A 17,993-nucleotide genomic window follows, 5' to 3' on the forward strand; every position below is an offset into this window, starting at 1 on the left:
AATAACTAGATAACAAATTATGCATTTGGCTGGTGCATTGGAGTTCTAGTAAACTACTTCATCTGTTGGCCAAGAGATTTACCCCCCAACAGAAAATAAAACTTGTATTTTTCCATATGACAATAATACAAAAATGGCAAGGGTATCAATAGTAATAAAACTTTTTTAAAAAATCAAAGAAGAGGGGCGCCTGGGTGGCTCAGTCGTTAGGCGTCTGCCTTCGGCTCGGGTCATGATCCCAGGGTCCTGGGATCGAGCCCCGCATTGGGCTCCCTGCTCCACGGGAAGCCTGCTTCTCCCTCTCCCACTCTCCCTGCTTGTGTTCCCTCTCTCTCTGTGTCTCTCTCTGTCAAATAAATAAAATCTTAAAAAAAAAATCAAAGAAGAAAGTCTGTGAAAGTTTCATTTTATGGATAACATATACATGTGACTATGCCCATTTTTTCCCCTTTCAGGATGCTGCCTTATGGCTGTTTAGCGACAGGAGACCGCTCTGGCCTCATTGAAGTTGTGAGCACCTCTGAAACAATTGCTGACATTCAGCTGAACAGTAGCAATGTGGCTGCTGCAGCAGCCTTCAACAAAGATGCCCTTCTGAACTGGCTTAAAGAATACAACTCTGGGTTAGTTTGTTTATCATTCTTTTGAACAAACACCCAAACATATAATAACTGTTCTTTCAAGTAGAATCATCAGTGTCCTAGAGGAAATGTTAGTGTTATTTATTGCTTTATTTCAGCTTAGGTCAGAATGACAAATAGGCCTTCCTAAAGTCTCACAGATGGTTAGCATTAAATTCTGCTTTATCTAGATCAAATTCAGAGCCTTGTAGTAGGTACAGTCTTAGAATTTACGAATTTTTAAAATGATTTTTTGAATGTGTCAACTTCTGTAATTACATGAATGTATGAACCTAGTAAGTTTTCAGTAGATTTTTACAATAGAAGTAAATGAGTTTGTAGACTGATTGCTCCAAATTAAAAAAAAGACACAGGGCTGGGAATTGTGTTATTAATGGTTACTATGTTGGGAGAGCCCTAATTATAGACAATTAAGGAATTTCACAGTGAGGAGAAAACACTGCCAGTATTTTTGGCTAAAGACTTAAAAGTCGGATTTATATTTTATTGTTGGCAAAACAGAAGGACTTGTGAGAATTTGTTTTCAAATTTCAGTGTTAAGACCTTGTCTCTAAAGGGTCTGTATTATTAACTTCTAATTTAAGTCAGTGATTTTAAGTGTTGAAACTGTAATACTTAACTCTTAAATACGGAATTCTAGTGTTAGGTCAAAACTGACCAAAAAATGTTCTAAAGCCCAGCATCAGCCAGCAAAGCTGATGATCTCCTCTTATTATTATGCACATGAACTTACTTCCAATGCCAGTGAAGCTCAATCCCCAGGACATAGCAGTTTGAATGGCTGAGGTCCATTTATCTGATGTCTTTGAATCTTCCTGCTGACTCCTTTCTGCCCTGCTTCTGCAGTGTTCACCCTCCCTCTCTTGGCTGATCCAGAATGTTCTGCTCATAGGGTTTTGGCAGCTCTGTGTTGCCTTTCTACTCACAATTAAAAAGGAAGCAGAAGTGTGAATTGGGTCATCCTATACTTTTGGAGACTGAAAACCTTTGTTGCTTCTTTTATTTATTTATTTTTTTCTCTTTTTTTTCAGGGATGACCTAGACCGAGCCATTGAGGAGTTTACCTTGTCCTGTGCCGGCTACTGTGTAGCTTCTTATGTCCTTGGGATTGGTGATAGACACAGTGACAACATCATGGTCAAAAAAACCGGCCAGGTGAGCTGCTCCCCAGAGTCTGCCAAGGGCCTCGGTGATGCTATTACTTACATACAGCACAATCTCTTGTGCAATTCAGGCAATTCTTTAGTGATTCTCGGAGTCATGTCTTGTGCTTTTCTTTTATTTCCCATCCATTGTTTCACATACCATCTGCTTCGTATATTCATTGGTTTGTTCGCTTAAAGTTAGGTGATAAGCACTTATCTAATGTTTGAGAAGTTATTGCAGTTGTTTAAAATGACATATTCTTTCAATATAAGATTTGGGGAAAGGGGCACCTGGAGGGTGCAGTTGGTTGAGCGTCTGACTCTTGGTTTCACCTCAGGCCATGGTCTTAGGGTCATGGGATTAAGTCCCACTTCAGGCCCTGCACTCAGCGGGGAGTCGGCTTGGGACTCTCTCCTTCTCCTCTGCCCCTCCACCCAAGACTCTCTCTCTCTTTCTCTCAAATGAATAAATAAATCTTAAAAAAAAAAAGAAAAGATTTGGGGAAGAATTAATGAAGAGGGTCCTAGGACACTAAGCCAAGGGAAAAAAAGCTTTGTCAAGGAAAAAGATGGGCATAAAAGGAAATGTAGTCATAGTATACTGTTGCCACATGGCTTAGCTTTGAAATGTATTTACATAGCCTGAACAGTGTAAACCCACTGAGTATTGATTTAACCAGAAATTATAATATACTGTGCCTCATTGTATAGTATTACATTAGCACAAAGTACTGAGTCTTTACCTTCCATAATTTACTTCAAAACTAGGAGGTAAAAAATAAGTATAAATATACCATTTAAAAAAAATGGAGGAAAAACCCATGAAAGAGTGGGGAGAAGTTACCTCTAAATAGTAAATAGTAGTAGCACTCAGGGTGTTGAGGGAGCTGCTGGGGCAAGACTGTACTTTCTTTTTTGTTTCTGTATGTAGAAATACTGACCAAAGTAGTTTGATATGTAGAACTATTTGACTTTTAAAAATCAGACATGTTTATTATTTGGATGCATTTTTCTTTTTCTTTTTTGTTTCTTTTTTTTACTTTTACTTTTTAAAGATTTGTGTTTCCCACTGGGTAAATGCAGTTTAATATCAGGTCTGGGTTATTATTGAGTATAAAAGATCTACGAGTGTTATTTAAACACTCTTCCCAAGTGACCCAATAGGCTTTGAAAAGAGAAAAGGGCTAATGAACATTTTGTAAGGTATGTAATTATCAAATCACTATGTTGTACACCTGAAACTAATATAATATTGTGTATCAACTATATGTCAATAAAAAGAGTGAGAAAAGGGCTCCTTTGAGGATCATTGTAGTGTTGGGGGTCAAGGACTGCTGAGATCTTATAAACCTTTCTCTTTGGAACCAGAGAAACAAGAGAAATTAAGTCCCATTTGTTTTCCAGCTCTTCCACATTGACTTTGGACATATTCTTGGAAATTTCAAGTCTAAATTTGGCATTAAAAGGGAACGGGTGCCTTTTATTCTTACCTATGATTTCATTCATGTGATTCAACAAGGAAAAACAGGAAACACAGAGAAGTTTGGCCGGTGAGTATTGCCCTCATGTCAAGGAGAAACATATCTGACATTTTTCCTCATCTGATTAGCTGGACTAGCATTTCTTAGCTGAGATATATTTAGATCGGGGAAATAGTCTGCTACCTGGGGGCTTTTGGGGAATTTGCCTCTCAGATCCATGTTCTGGTTCAGAGAGGAGGAACAGAATCTAGAAATTTGAAATAAGTTACTGTGTTTTATTCCAATAGTACACCACTTTTTATCTTCTTAAGACATTTCATAATGAGATGCTAAAAGGGACAGGCATTTTGCTGTCATTCTAAGGGAGCCAGGGTTCAGAACTTTGTAATGTCTGATCTAGTAGTCCTCACTATTTGTAGGTTTCCAAGCACATTACTTGTCTTCTTGTTTGTTTCTTCATCTTAAAATAGGGACAAAAATAATTAAATTTTAGGGCTATTTTGGAGCACCTGGGCGGCTCAGTCAGTTAAGCGTCTGACTCTTGATTTTGGCTCAGGTCATGATCTCAGTTTTGTAGGCTCAACCCCCATGTCAGGGGCTCCATGCTCAGCGAGGAGTCTGTTCCTCTCCTCCTCTCTCTGCCCCTCCCCAAGCTTGCTCGCTCGCTCTCTCTAAAATAAATAATTTTTAAAAAAATTTAGAGCTATTATGATAATTAGAGTTGTTATATGATGTGACCAACTCATACTATATGCTTGCCAAATGATTGCTGTTAATCATTCCTAGTTCTGCCTGAGTTTCTGCAGAATATGCCTCTGGGTGTTCATTTTTCTTTTTGGCAAAATTAGGGAGATAGTATTGGGTGGTCCTCTTGAATATCTTTAAGAGGAGAGAGAGGGAAAGCAAGATGATAATGGAGGTGCAGTGCAAAAGCATCGATACTGACTTGGGGGGAAATCAAAGAAATTAGTTTCTGGAGTTAGACTACAGATCTAGAATCTACAAATATGTTCAGAAGTCCTCATGGATTATAAATTACCACTTGTTTTAGAACTAGTTTTTGGGTCTCATAGAATTAAAAAGCACAGAGTAAGTGTTACATAGCCTTTTATTAGAATTTCAACTTAGTGTGTGTTTATTTTTAAAAGATGTTTTATACATTTATTTATTTATTTATTTATTTATTTATTTGAGAGAGAAACAGCATGAGAGGGGAGAGGGTCAGAGGGAGAAGCCGGCTCCCCGCCAAGCCGGGAACCTGATGCGGGACTCAATTCCAGGTCTCCGGAATCATGACCTGAGCCAAAGGCAGTCGCTTAACCAGCTGAGCCACCCAGGTGCCCAGCGTGTGTGATTTTAGCTAGATTTAGTCTATGTAAATTTTATTTTTGGGACAATTTTCAAAGAGTTTTAGAAATCAGAAAGTGAACGTTTAGTTCAGGAGAAATTTTCCAGCTCTTATGGAAAGTCTAGATATGTCTGTCTTGTTTTCTTTTGTGAAATTTGCTCTCTTCTCTGGTATCATGTTCTTCTGATTTGTTGCGTCAACTGAAGCTTCCGCCAGTGTTGTGAGGATGCATATCTGATTTTACGACGACACGGGAATCTCTTCATCACGCTTTTTGCACTGATGTTGACTGCAGGGCTTCCTGAGCTCACATCAGTCAAGGATATACAGTATCTGAAGGTACAAACCCCTTTTCTTTGTATATTGGACTTTGTAGGCATGAAGCTCAGCTATACCTACCTATTTCATTCAGATGTTCAAAGGGAATGGAACAAAGACATTTCCTATTAGACTATTCTTACCCAGGAGTGGTAGTGACAAGCAGCTGAGTAATTGTCTTGCAGTAATCATAAATTTCATCTTCAAAAACCCTTTGGCAGAGATTATATTATCACCCTACCTTTTGTCATTCTCTATCCTGCAAAAGGCATTTAAATAAGAACACGAGACACACAGCTTAATGGTGGCTGGGTGGGGCATGGCTGAGATTTTGACATTTGCATGTCACTGTGGAGGATATATAAAATCAGATTTTTTCCCTTTCATTTTTAGGACTCTCTTGCCTTAGGGAAGAGTGAAGAAGAAGCACTCAAGCAATTTAAGCAAAAATTTGATGAGGCACTCAGGGAAAGCTGGACTACTAAAGTGAACTGGATGGCCCACACAGTTCGGAAAGACTATAGATCTTAATGATCAGCCTTTGCTCCTAATGTATTTGTTGGTTTTGTTTAGTTTTCAATTTGCACTTGCACTAAATTGAACATGACCCTGCCAGAGATGTTATAAAGGGAATGAAATCCTGGAACTGAGTTAAATTAAGAACAAGGCATCCCACAGTACCTAATCTGAACAATCCCCGATGACCACCCTCTGCTTTATTAAATGCTTCCAAGATTCATCATGAAAACTCCCAACATAATGGATAATCATTTCCTGCTGACTTTGCACGCCGAAGAATGCTACTAGAGATTATTTTCTGTCTTCTTCTTCTTCTTCTTTTTTTTAAGTATTTGGTACTTTTCCAGAAAGGTGTAAATACTTCTTTTTGTATTGTGACCAAGTGTTATCACTCAGCCAACTTATCCACACCTGGGGACTGGTAGTTGTTCTTACTTTCCAAATGAGGCTTAAAAGAGAGGTATCTTTCTTCCCTTTTTAAATTATATCAACTATAAATTATAACATAATTTGAAATTATGGTTATTTTTCAAAAGAAATCTTTAAATCTGTGGAAAGATTAACTCTTTTGTTGATATTTATCTATTATGACAGCATCATTCTTACCAGACTTGGTGAAAATCTCGTGAGGCAAATATAATATATATGCTGCATATATATTTATAAAGTTTCTAGTGGAAGTTCTATATAAAAAGACATTTCTTTGTTTTTTTCCGTCTGTGTTTTAAAGTTTTACAAAAAGCAGTGCTTTTTCCTAAGTTACTTTTTTAGTTAACTATATGAGATCCAGTTCTTCCAGTTGCTTCTCTAATGAGGCACATAGTAATTTCAGATTTTACGTGGTATCTATGAAAGAGTTCACTTCATAGAGCATAATACTTGAGCAAACGCATCCAAGACAGAAAGCAAATGGAAAGAAACTATTTATGGAATCTTCTCCAGACCTAAAATTCAGTATTTTAGTAAAATGCCAGCTGTTCTTACTGTATTTATTAAAACTTATAATAATGTGATTTTTTCAAGGATATTAGTTCAGATTGAAATGGTTTCATGCCACATGGAATTCTTTAATTTATTTGTTGAGGTACCATACATTTAGGGTGCTAGATGGCCAATAATGTTAACATGTGCAATAAGAACTACTGGTTTGAATGTGTAAATGGATGCTCTTTCTGAGTACTGGCAATATCCAGCAAAACTACTGCTTTTTCTCCAAAGACTTTTGGGAGCTCTCAGTCCTCAGTGACATGAGAAAGAGAACCGAGTATTTACCCTGTGACTGAGTTTTCTATAGGAATTTTATTAAAGATTGTTTAATTTTGTTGTTTTCCTTCATGTTCTCAGTCAAATAAATGGGTGAGCTGGTTTCAGCTGCTCTTGGGACGTGTGGGCTGCTTCTTTGTGGACAGCACAGGCCTTTAGATCTCGGCACTGAGACTCTAAGAAATGGTCAGTAAACAAATCAGTCTGAGAAGTAGGCTGAGGCTCATGGTCTCTTCTCTGACTTCTTGCTTCCCAGCCTCAGCAGGCAGTGTGGGAGGCCTCTTGGACTTCGGTGGGAGCCTGAAGCTCATCAAGTTTTCATACCTTTTCGAGGTACCCTGAGATTGGGGAGAATGCCCCTTCAGTGACTCAGTACCCAAGCCAAGGCCAGACTATAGCCACTTTGTAGCTCTCTTCCATGGGGCAGATGTTCAGAGCAAGTCATAGTTTCTTAGAAAATAAGTCAGCTAAGGATGGAGATTGACCTCGAACTGACCATTCCCAGGGCTGGTCCAGACTCAGAATTCTAGGAATAGGACTGTGGAAGGATAGATTTGTTCAAGGGTTACATGCACTAGGTCTCGCAGGTCAGGGGTTTGGAGACTGGTGAACATTGCCTGCACCGCTATTTCTAGAGGAGTCTCCTCAGCCTCTAGGGCGCCTTGGTAAATATATGTCAAGTCAATGAATGTGAATGTCAAGAGTAAGAAAGGGAAATGAACCTCCCTGGACAGTCCTGGTCCTGAGCCCAGGATGGCTCTGGACTCCTCTCCACGCTCTCTGCCATAAGCCCCTCAAAGATAACCAGGACGCTGTGACACAGCAGGCCTCTGTAGCTGCTGACCCCTCCTAACAGGTGCTCCCCACATACTTACTGAATTGCATATTTCTGATTCTCCGGTTCTGGCAGAGCCAGAGAAGAGGAGGTAGAAGGCAGAGGTTAGCAGCCTAGAGGTCTGGGCTGCAGGATGAGTTTGTTGCATGGGGGCTGGTTATCTAGTACCTTGGCTGTTAAGTGCTCTGGTCAACAATAAATCTTAGCCCAAAACACTTGGCTCCTTGTCTTTTGATCTTTTCCCAAGTTTATCCAAAACAGTGTTTTGGAAACCCTATGCATTTCCTTGAGGGCAGCCTCTGTGTCTGCCTGGGTCTGGGTAGACAAAGGATGGCTTTGTTGAACAAGTAATTCCTGAGTATTAACCTCATATGTCTATAGGCAGACACTGGGCTGCAGAGACGAGTATTTGCAATCCAGTTCTTCCTTTCTGACCCTTGAGTAAGGTATTTTATTTCTCAGGGTCTGAGCTTCCTAGTTTGTAAAGTGTGACTGATAATAACTGCCCTACTTTTTTCTGTGTGGTGGGGAGAGGCTAGGTTAAGACCTTGAATGAGAACATAGGCTGAGGCCCAATTCAGAGGCCGACTCCTTCCTTTCCCTGCTTCCCCCACTTGAAAGCCACTAAAGGCAGGAATCTCAGGGAAGGAAAGCCCCTTCCAGAGCTCTAGCCCTACCTCCTGTCTGAGAAGGTCCCTGCAGTGTCGTCTTCTCAGTTCTGCCTTGTCCAGCCCATAGCCCTGTTAGCACCAGACCAGTCAGGCACCCTCTAATGCAGAGGTCACTTGTGTACAGAAGGTAAAAGACTGGTCTATGGGGTGGAGAGCAGAGAGGGACCATGCCATGTGACCCTGACTGTTGGGAATGGGCGGCTTTTCAAAAAGGAGGGGGCAAGTGCTAGGGTTTCTTGGAGCAGAGGGCCTCTGGGCTGAGTCTTCAAGGACAGATAGAAGCTAGGTGAAGGGGTGATAGGTAAGGCTAAGCAGGAAGGTACAGCACGTTACAAAGGCTTGGAGGGGAGGAAAAACGGGGTCCGTGGGCACTAACAGGCTCAACAGTTATTTCTTTGCCTCTGCCTCTTCCCCTTCCTCCACTCCAGAATGCTGCACTTCTCAGGGATCCAGACAGGATCTAAACTTTAGTCATGTCATCCTGGAGCCTCTTCCTCTCTCACTGTGGCAGTTTTATCCCCTTGTCTGATGATGGAAAAAGTGTCTGACATCACCTTCTGGGCTATTCCTGCTCTAAAATGTGTAACTAATGTATTTTTGGAACTCTGTGTTCCTTTCCACTTTGAGTAAAGCCCAGGTTTAACACTCAGAAAAGTCTGCCTTTTGAAACTCCCAACTTTTTTTATTGTGAGAAATGGCACATAAAGTATATAAAACAATAAGGCATATAAACAGGCTTAGCAAATATTCTAGAGCAGACATGCAGAAAACTATCGCATGGGTCCAGAAAGAACATTGCCAACACTTCAGAAGCCCCACCAGTTCCCCTTCCTGGTCAGGACTCCCTCCTCTCTGCCAACGTAATCACTGTCTCTTCTTTGATGGCAATCATCTTATTTCCTTACTTTACAGTTATGGGTCAGGCTTCTTTTGCTCAACATTATGTCTTTAAAAGATTCAGCCATGTGGTGGCATGATTCTTTTATCATCACCACACAATATTCCATCTTAGAGAGATCCTATAATTTATATATTCTTTCTACTGTTGGAACACATACATGTAGTTTCTAGTTTTGAGGCTATTACAAATAAATACTGCTATGATGATTCTAAATTATCTGCTGATTCACAGATGTATATGTTTCCTTGGATGTATATACTTAAGATTAAAAATTGGTCATAGGATTATGCATATCTTTATTTTGACTAAGTAATGCTAAAATAAGTGGTTGTGCCAACTTACTCTTCCTCCAATCCTTAATTCTTGTCACTCCATATTCTCACCAGTACCCAGTTAGCCAACATTTTAAAAACTTTATAAGTCATTCTGATTTGTGAGGTGAAAAAATTTGCATTTTTTAATTAGTAATGAGATTAAATTGCTTTTTCATGTTTTTGTTCATTTCAGTTTTCTGCTTTGTGACGTGCCTGCTTAAGTCCTTTGTCCATGTATTTATTTGGATACCTGCCGTTTGGGTTTTTTTGTTCTGAGGAGGGTTTTGTTTTTAATAACTGCTTTTTGTTTTTTGTTATGTGAAATTATATATTTTGTGTACAAGCCTTTTGTCATTCACATGTTGAAAAGATCTTTTCCACCCAGTGTGTGACTTTCTCATTCTCATAACACATGATCTTAATTTTAAAGTGAAATTTATCATTTTTTTTTATGGTTAATATCCCTTGTGTAGTATTTAAGATATTTTTCTCTACCCTAAGGTCATGAAGATATTCTGGATTATTCTCTAAAAGCTCTTTTTTAAAAAAACCTATTCCATTTAGATCTATAATGTACCTGGAATTGCTTTTTATAAATAGTGTGAAGTGTTTTTTTCCTATATGCGCACCAAGTTGTCCTAGTATCTTTTATTGGGATTCTTTGACTACTGTTCTATAGATCCACCTTTGTCATAAACCAGGTGTCCATATACACAGGAGTCTGCTTCTGGACTCTAGAAGATATCCAATAGATTTTACCTCCCTCTTTTTATTTTTTAAGTTAATTTATCATATTCATACATAGCATTTAGTGTGTACTAGGAATGCATCTAAAATGTTAATATATTTAATCTCTATAACAACCTTATGTATAGGTGCAAGTGTCCTCTCCCACTTTACAGATGAGAAATCTGAGGCTTAGAAGGTTAAATAATTTGTCTTTAGTCACAAAGTAAGAGGCAGCATTCAAACTCAGGGACTCTGTCTTAAGTGTTAATGCTCTTTCCTCACAATTATCAATGATGCCTCAATACACATTTCAGAATCTGCTTGTTGATCCACAAAAAGAAACCTGTGGAAATTTTTAGTGAAATTGCATAATAGGTTAGGTTGAAGCAAATTCACATCTTGAGAATATTGATTCTTCCAATCTATGACAATGGAGTAATCTTCATTTAGATCCTCTTTAATTTATGTGCACAATGATTTATAGTTTTCTATGTAGAGTCTTGTATATCTTTTGTTAGAATTTTGGGTAAGTGATTTTAAGTTTTATTGTTGCTAATCTATAGCAGTGGTTTTCCAAATATGGTCCCCTAAGTAGGATTATTAGCATCTCCTGGGAACTACAAATTCTTGAGGACCTCCCCTCCCCTCTGTAAGACCTACTGAATCAGAACCACTGGAGATGGAATCCAGCAACCTGTATTTTAATAAAGCTTTAACAAGTTTCAGAGCAATTAATAGATATATAGTTAATGTTTGCATTTGGCAGACATATTAAACATTCTATTAATTCTGTTTATAGAACTTAACTTTGGTTTTGCATATATGATCTACAAATACAGTTTTATTTCTTCCATTCCCTTCAACATTTTGTTTCTTTTTCTTGACCTTCTTCCCTGTTTAGGAATTGCAATAAAATGTTGAATAGAAGCAATACTAAATCTTATATTGATCTCAATGGGAAAGTTTTCAACATTAAGTATGGTATATGCTCTGGAATCTGGATCTTTTGCCAGATTAAGGATGCATGCTTCAACTCCCAAGGGATTTTTTTTTTTTTAATCATGAAAGGATGCTGAGTTTATCAAATTATTTTTCTGCATCTTACTAAAGTTTTTCTCATTTGGTAAGTTTATATCGATTAGTGTTCAAATTTTAAACCAAAGTTTACATTCCTGGAATGAGCCCAACTTGATTGTGATGTATTATTTTTAATATACTGCAAGATTTGATTTGCCAATATTTCATTTAGGATTTTTGCATCTGTTTTATCAAGTGGGATTGGCCCATAAATTTGTTTTAAGATCTGTGTTAGGTTTTGTTACCAAGGTTTTGTGACCTTATAACACAGGTAAGATTGGCATTATTTCTTACTTAAAAATCTGATAGAATTTTGCCATTGACCTTATATCTGATATTTTCTTTGGGGGTATGGATTTCATTAATAGCTAGAGGGATATTAGATTTTTATCTTATTGTGTCCATTTTAAAGAGTTGTAATTTCTAGGAGTGTGTCCATCTACATTTTAAATTTTATTTCTATAAAGCAGTTGATGTGTTAAGAGTTTATTAATGTTGCAGGATTTATATTGATGTCCTCTTTTCATTCTTATTGGTTAGTGCCTTCTCTGTTTTCTTAATTAGTCTCACTAGAGGTTTTTCAATTATATTGGTCTTTGTACTTTTTGGCTTTTTTGATTCTCTGTTTGTTTTCAACATTCCTTTAATCCCTCTTATTTCCTTCCTTCTACTTTATTTGGTCTTACTTTTCCCTCTCCAGTTTTGTGAGATGGTTGCTTGGCCAATCAATTTTAGCCTTTATAATAACAATCTTCAGCTGCATCCCCTAAGTTTTGAGATGAAATCTTTCCATCACCATTCAGTAAAAAGTATGTTCTAATCTCCATCTTTCTTTCTGTGTGACTTGCTGATTATTTACAAATATATTTCCAAATACATGTGAATTTTCTCATTAGTATTTTGTTGTTGAGTTTTAGATTGCATGACATTCAGAGAACATATCTGTATGATTTCAGTTTCTTTCAAATTTGTGAGGCTTGATTTTTATGACCCACATTATGGTCAAGTAGTATAAATGTTCAGAGTACATGTGAAAAAATCCATATACTGCAGTTACTAAGTGTTCTACATACGTTCATTAGATCAGTTCTGTTGAGTTGTTTATATATCTTTATTGAGTTTTTGCCTAGTATTTATGAGAGATAAGTTAAAATATCCCACTGATTTTAGATTTGCCTATTTTAGTTTGAGGCAATATTATTAGGTGCTTACAAATTTAGAGTTGATTGATATCCCTGATGAATTGAAACATTTTAAAAAATTGTTTTAAAGTGTTCTCTGTTTCTGGCAATGCTTTTTGCTTTGATGTCTACTTTAATTGATAGTAATATAGTTATGCCAGCTTTCATTTGGTTAATGGTTGCATGGTACGTTTTTTTTCTTTAAACCTTTTATAAACCTTATAAATGTTTCTCTTGTAAATAGCACAGTTTTTTTTTTAAATCCATTTAACACTCCTTACCATGTTAATTTAAGCATTCACATTTACATTTAATGTAATTGCCAATATATTTGGGGTTAAGTGAACCATCTTACTATGTAGTTTAATTTTTTCTAGCTTTTCTTTGTGTTCCTTTTTCCATGATTTTCTTTCCAGTTTTAATGGAATTCTAAAATATTTTTTTATTAATTTGGAAATCACACTATCCTACCATTCTTTTATTGATACACTACGTTACAACTTGCATACTAGACTTACCTTTGTCTAGTGTTACTTGGTACTTTTATCATCTTCCCAGACAATGCAAGTAAATCTTTTTACTTCTGTCCCAACCTGGATGCTATTTTTGTTGGATTTTAATTATAGATCATTGTTAAATCCCACAAGAAAGTATTGTTTTATACAGCCACTGTTCATTTAGCTATACAGATGATCCCGACTTAACAATGGTTTGACTTAAAATTTTTCAACTTTACAACAGTGTGAAAATAATACTCATTCAATAGAAACTGTACTTTGAATTTTGAATTTTGCTCTTTTCCTGGGCTGGAGATAACATGGTATGATACACTCTTGTGCTGCTGGGCAGTGGCAGCAAGCCATAGCTACCATTTCAGGCATGCCGTCATGGGGGTAAACAACTGAAAAACTCAAACCATTCTGTACCTATACAATCATTCTGTTTTTTACTTTCAGTACAGTATTGAATAAATCACATGAGACATTCAGCACTTTATTATAAAATAGGCTTTGTGTTAGATGATCTTGCCCAGCCGTAGGCTTTTGTAAGTGTTCTGAACATGTTGAAGGTAGGCTAAGCTATGATATTCAGTCAGTTTTAAATGCATTTTCGACTTATATTTCCAAATTACAGTGGTTTTATTGGGACATAACCCCATCATAAGTCAAGGACGATCTGTATATATGTTTTTACCATTCTCATTGCTTTTCATCCTTTTTCTTGCATTTTCAAGTTTTTATCTGGGATCATCTTTTTCTTAGACCAAAGAAAACCCTTTCATATTTCTTTTAGTTGTTCTACTCTTGATTAATTTCATCAGACTTTTGTTTGCCTGTTAATAAATGGTAGTTTTGCTGGGTATAAAAATTTAGGTTGTGGGGGGCGCCTGGGTGGCTCAGTTGGTTAAGCGACTGCCTTCGGCTCAGGTCATGATCCTGGAGTCCCGGGATCGAGTCCCACATCGGGCTCCCTGCTCAGCGGGGAGTCTGCTTCTCCCTCTGACCCTCTTCCCTCTCGTGCTCTCTGTCTCTCATTCTCTCTCTCTCAAATAAATAAATAAAATCTTAAAAAAAAAAAAATCCATTCTTTTCTACTGAAAAGGTAACATTTTAGTGTGTATTTTTTCTACTAACTGCTTTTAAAGATTTCCTGTTTGTCTTTGGTTTTTAGCAGTTTTACTGTGATACGCCTGGTGTTTTCTTTTGTTTCTGTTTTTTGTATTCTCCCTGTTTGGTGTCTGCAGAACTTCTTGAATCTATAGCTTGCTACCTTTCATCATTTGGTAAATTATCTTCAAATCTGCCTCTGCATAATTCTCCTTTTGGAACTCCATTTATAATTATTTGACCTTTAACTGTGCAGTCTATATTTATTACTTTCTCCTCTATAATCTCTTTGTATTTTTTTTTAGATATTTCCTTCTTACCTGTTTTCCAGTTTAGTAGTTTTCTGATTTTGAGTTACAAATTTCATTGTGTATTTTTCAGTTCTACAATTTCTATTTGGTTCTTTTTAAGTTCTGCTTTTTTTTTTTCCCTGTTCCCTTCAAAATTCTCAGAGTTGTCTTTATTATTTTGAACATTTTAAACATAGTTAAGCTCTACATCTAGTGAACTCAAACTGCAGCCCCTGTGGGTCTGTTTCTATTGCTTCATTATTTTTGCTGACACCAATTCATGTTGTCGTGTCTTATTTGCTTGTGTATTTATTTATGCTGCATACTCACATCCACAGTAACTCTAATTTCAAAAACAAATCAACTCTTTATTATTATTTCTTAAGTTATGCTTTTTGGGGTCCTAGCCCAAAATGTGGGTATTTTGTTAGAGTTCCCCAGAATTAGCATTTGTGGACCCCAAGTTGTATCTCCCTAGGCCTGCTAAGTTATCCAAAGTGCTATTTAGTCTCTTTACCTCTTGTGGAGTCAGTGAACATTCCTAGGGTTAAGTGGTTCCAAATGCCTGGCTCACAATTTTGGGTTTCTGTCTTCTGCTACATCTTGGCATAGAAATTCATCACTGCCTTTTTAGCTCTCTGGTGCCTTCAAGAAGATATGTTTTATATTTTGATCATTTTTATTAAGTTGTCATTAGCAAGAGAACTGTCAGCATTACCTTTCCCAACTTTACTCTTAACCCTACTTAACTAACTCTCCACCCACTTTAATGTGGCTTTTGCTTCATTTCATTCAGATTGATTTCATTAATTTTGTCACCAACATTCTGGATGTTGCCAAATCTAATGGACACTTTCCAGTTCTCATGCTCCTCACCTAAGCAGCAATGTGACGTAGTTAACTATTCATGTTTTGTAATACTTTCTACATCTTAGGATTTTCCTTTTATATCTTAGGATTTTCTACCATCTCAAAACACTCCTCATTCTGTTTTACTAACACTTTCTCTATCCAATCTATTTTTTCCTTGTATATTTCTTTTTAAAAAATTTGTACATAAATGCATAAATGTGATAAATGCCTAGTTTTTAAAAGTGGAATCTTAATTTTTTTTTTTAAGATTTTATTTATTTGACAGAGAGAGACACCGTGAGAGAGGGAACACAAGCAGGGGGAGTGGGAGAGGGAGAAGCAGGCTCCCTGATGTGGGGCTCGATCCCAAGACCCTGGGATCATGACCTGAGCCGAAGGCAGACACTTAACGACTGAGCCACCCAGGTGCCCCCTTAATTTTTTTTTTGAATTTTATTTGGTTACCCATTCCCCATCATCAACAACATTCCCCATCCCCACTAGCTCATGCTGTTTGTAACCTTCCATATTTCTCTCCATGCTTTCAAAATTGTGTACAGAAAGCTTATATAAAGACATACACATTATATAGGGGGTCTTTTTTTTTTTTTTTACAAAATTGCACTATGTTATACCTGCTTTTCTGCAACTCGCTTTTCTTTTACTCAGAAGTACCTTATGGAAATCTCTGCAGTTCATTCTAAATGGATGGATTATAGTTTATGGTGTATTATATTCAATCATTTCTCTGTAGATGGGCATTCGCAATTTCCAATTTTTTCCCACTATAAATAATGCTGCAATAAACATATATTTATGTATATATTCTTATATATATGTATACTTATGTATATATTCTTATATATTATTGATGGCTTTGTTTTTATGGGATAGGTTCCCAGTAGAAGTGTGTGTGTGTGCACACACTGTCTTAAAACACTTTATTGTAAGTACACCTTAAAATCTTTATTGAAATTTAACATTCATATAGAACATATAGGCAGAAAGGTAAAAATCATATAGTTAAATAACTTCATTAATTTTCAGGAAGTAAATACATCTTTGTAACTAGCACCCACATCAAATAGAAAATTACTATCACCTCAGAAATTCTTCTCATGCTCCTAGTTACTAACTCCCTTCTAAAGTGAGTATTATGTGGACTTCTAAAACTATGTATTAGTTTTTGCCTGTTTTCCCTGTTTTTGAATTTTATGTAAATGGAATTTTTAAATTTAACAAACATCAGATTTTTTCCCCTAAGAACTTAGAATACTTATTTTAACCTCAAAGTTAACCTTCTACATCCCCAACAGCAATATGTCATTGTTATTTTTCTTTGCTGTTTTCATTGTTAAAATAATTTTCCTAACTACAAATTAATTTGAGCATTTAAAAAATATACTTGCTGGCTATTTGATTTCATTTTCCATAGCTCATTCATATCCTTTCCATTTTACAATTAGCCTGATTCTTACCAACTTCTAAGAGCTCTTTATATATATCTTGACCCTTGTCTTTTACATTACAAATTTCCCCCAAATCTATTAGCTTTGTTTGTAGTATTTTTTAACCATACAACTTTCAAATTTTTACATAGTCAAATGTGTCTGTCTTTTGTTTTATAGCTTCAGAATTTTCTTTCTTAATGACAGTCTTCCTTGCCCTTGGCCAATCTCAAATACTATACAGTTCTTCAGGGTTTAATTTTAGGCTCCCTTTTTTTTTGTCTACAAAATCCCTAGTTGATTGTCATCCATTCCCATTGCTTTAAACCTCCCCCAAATGCAGATGATGCCCGTTTGTATAGCTCCAGCCCAGACCTTTGAGCCTCAGTAACATGAATCTGTCTACTGTCAGTGAGGCGTGTGCTAAGTCCTGGGGGATACAAGAGTATGTGGTCCCTGCCCTCCAAGCTTCTTAGAGGAAGCAGATACTGTATTAATTTAGAGGGATAACTGGGAGACTTGATGATCTCATGCACATTTTGTACTGCTATCAGGAAAAGGCTACAGCCAAAAGATTAGTTCCAGAATATATGTAGAACTACAGATCTATTAGAAAATGTCAACTCAGTAGAAAAACAAGCAAAAGAAAAGGTAATTCTTGGAAAAGAAAACGTGAGCGGCCAATAAACATGTAGGACAATCAACTTCACCACTCATCAGAGAAAATAAAATGAAATACCATTTTTTTCAGGGCACCTGGCTGACTCACCCAGAAGAGCGTGAAACTCTTGATCTTGGGGTTGTGAGTTGGAGCTCCACATTGGGTGTAGAGATTACTTAAATTAATAAATAAAAACTTAATAAAGTAAAATGATACAGGATTTTTTAAAAACCATTGGATTGGCAAAATTTTAAAATCCTGACTACTTCAAGTGTTGAAAACATGAGGAAAAGAACTTCTTCAAAATTTATAATGGTACAACCACCTTTGAGAGCAATTTGGCAAATACCTAATACTGACAATATACCTACCCTTTGATTTAGCAGTTCCACTTCAGAGTATCCTTAGGGCAGTGCTTCTCAATCTTTGATGTACATATAAATCACCACGGGGCCTTGTTAAAACACAGATTGTGTTTCAGTAGGCCTGGGGAAGGACCAGAGATTCTTAATTCCTAAAAAGCTCTTAGGTGATGTCATTGCTGCTAGTCCAGGGACACCTTTAAACAGCAAGGCCCAAGAGAAACTCATGCATATCCTCAAGGGACATACACAGAGATGTTCATTAGAGCACGGATGGTATTAATGAGCTTCTGAAAACTACTGAGGTGAGTAGGTAGCTAAATTCGTATGGTTAAAAGCAAGAGTTAAAA

The 17,993-nt window shown here is 36.8% G+C and overlaps 1 protein-coding gene across 5 annotated transcripts in view; it reads left to right on the forward strand.

Annotated features, from left to right (window-relative positions):
• PIK3CB (phosphatidylinositol-4,5-bisphosphate 3-kinase catalytic subunit beta) overlaps window positions 1-7,763 on the forward strand; it is a 197,043-nt gene extending 189,280 nt beyond the window's left edge. For all 5 annotated transcript variants that reach the window (XM_088026062.1, XM_028099135.2, XM_028099136.1 and 2 more), the window contains 5 exons: window positions 456-623; window positions 1,673-1,796; window positions 3,191-3,336; window positions 4,822-4,954; window positions 5,327-7,763. In XM_088026062.1, coding sequence (XP_087882188.1) covers window positions 456-623; window positions 1,673-1,796; window positions 3,191-3,336; window positions 4,822-4,954; window positions 5,327-5,464 — 709 coding nt within the window. In that variant the 3' untranslated portion in view covers window positions 5,465-7,763. The remainder of the gene's footprint in view (window positions 1-455; window positions 624-1,672; window positions 1,797-3,190; window positions 3,337-4,821; window positions 4,955-5,326) is intronic.
• The last annotated feature ends 10,230 nt before the right edge of the window (window positions 7,764-17,993 follow it).

This window comes from Eumetopias jubatus, unplaced genomic scaffold, assembly GCF_037043125.1.
Source record: "Eumetopias jubatus isolate StellerSeaLion01/CBP00866 unplaced genomic scaffold, mEumJub1_p1.0 scaffold_1, whole genome shotgun sequence".
Lineage (NCBI taxonomy): Eukaryota > Metazoa > Chordata > Mammalia > Carnivora > Otariidae > Eumetopias > Eumetopias jubatus.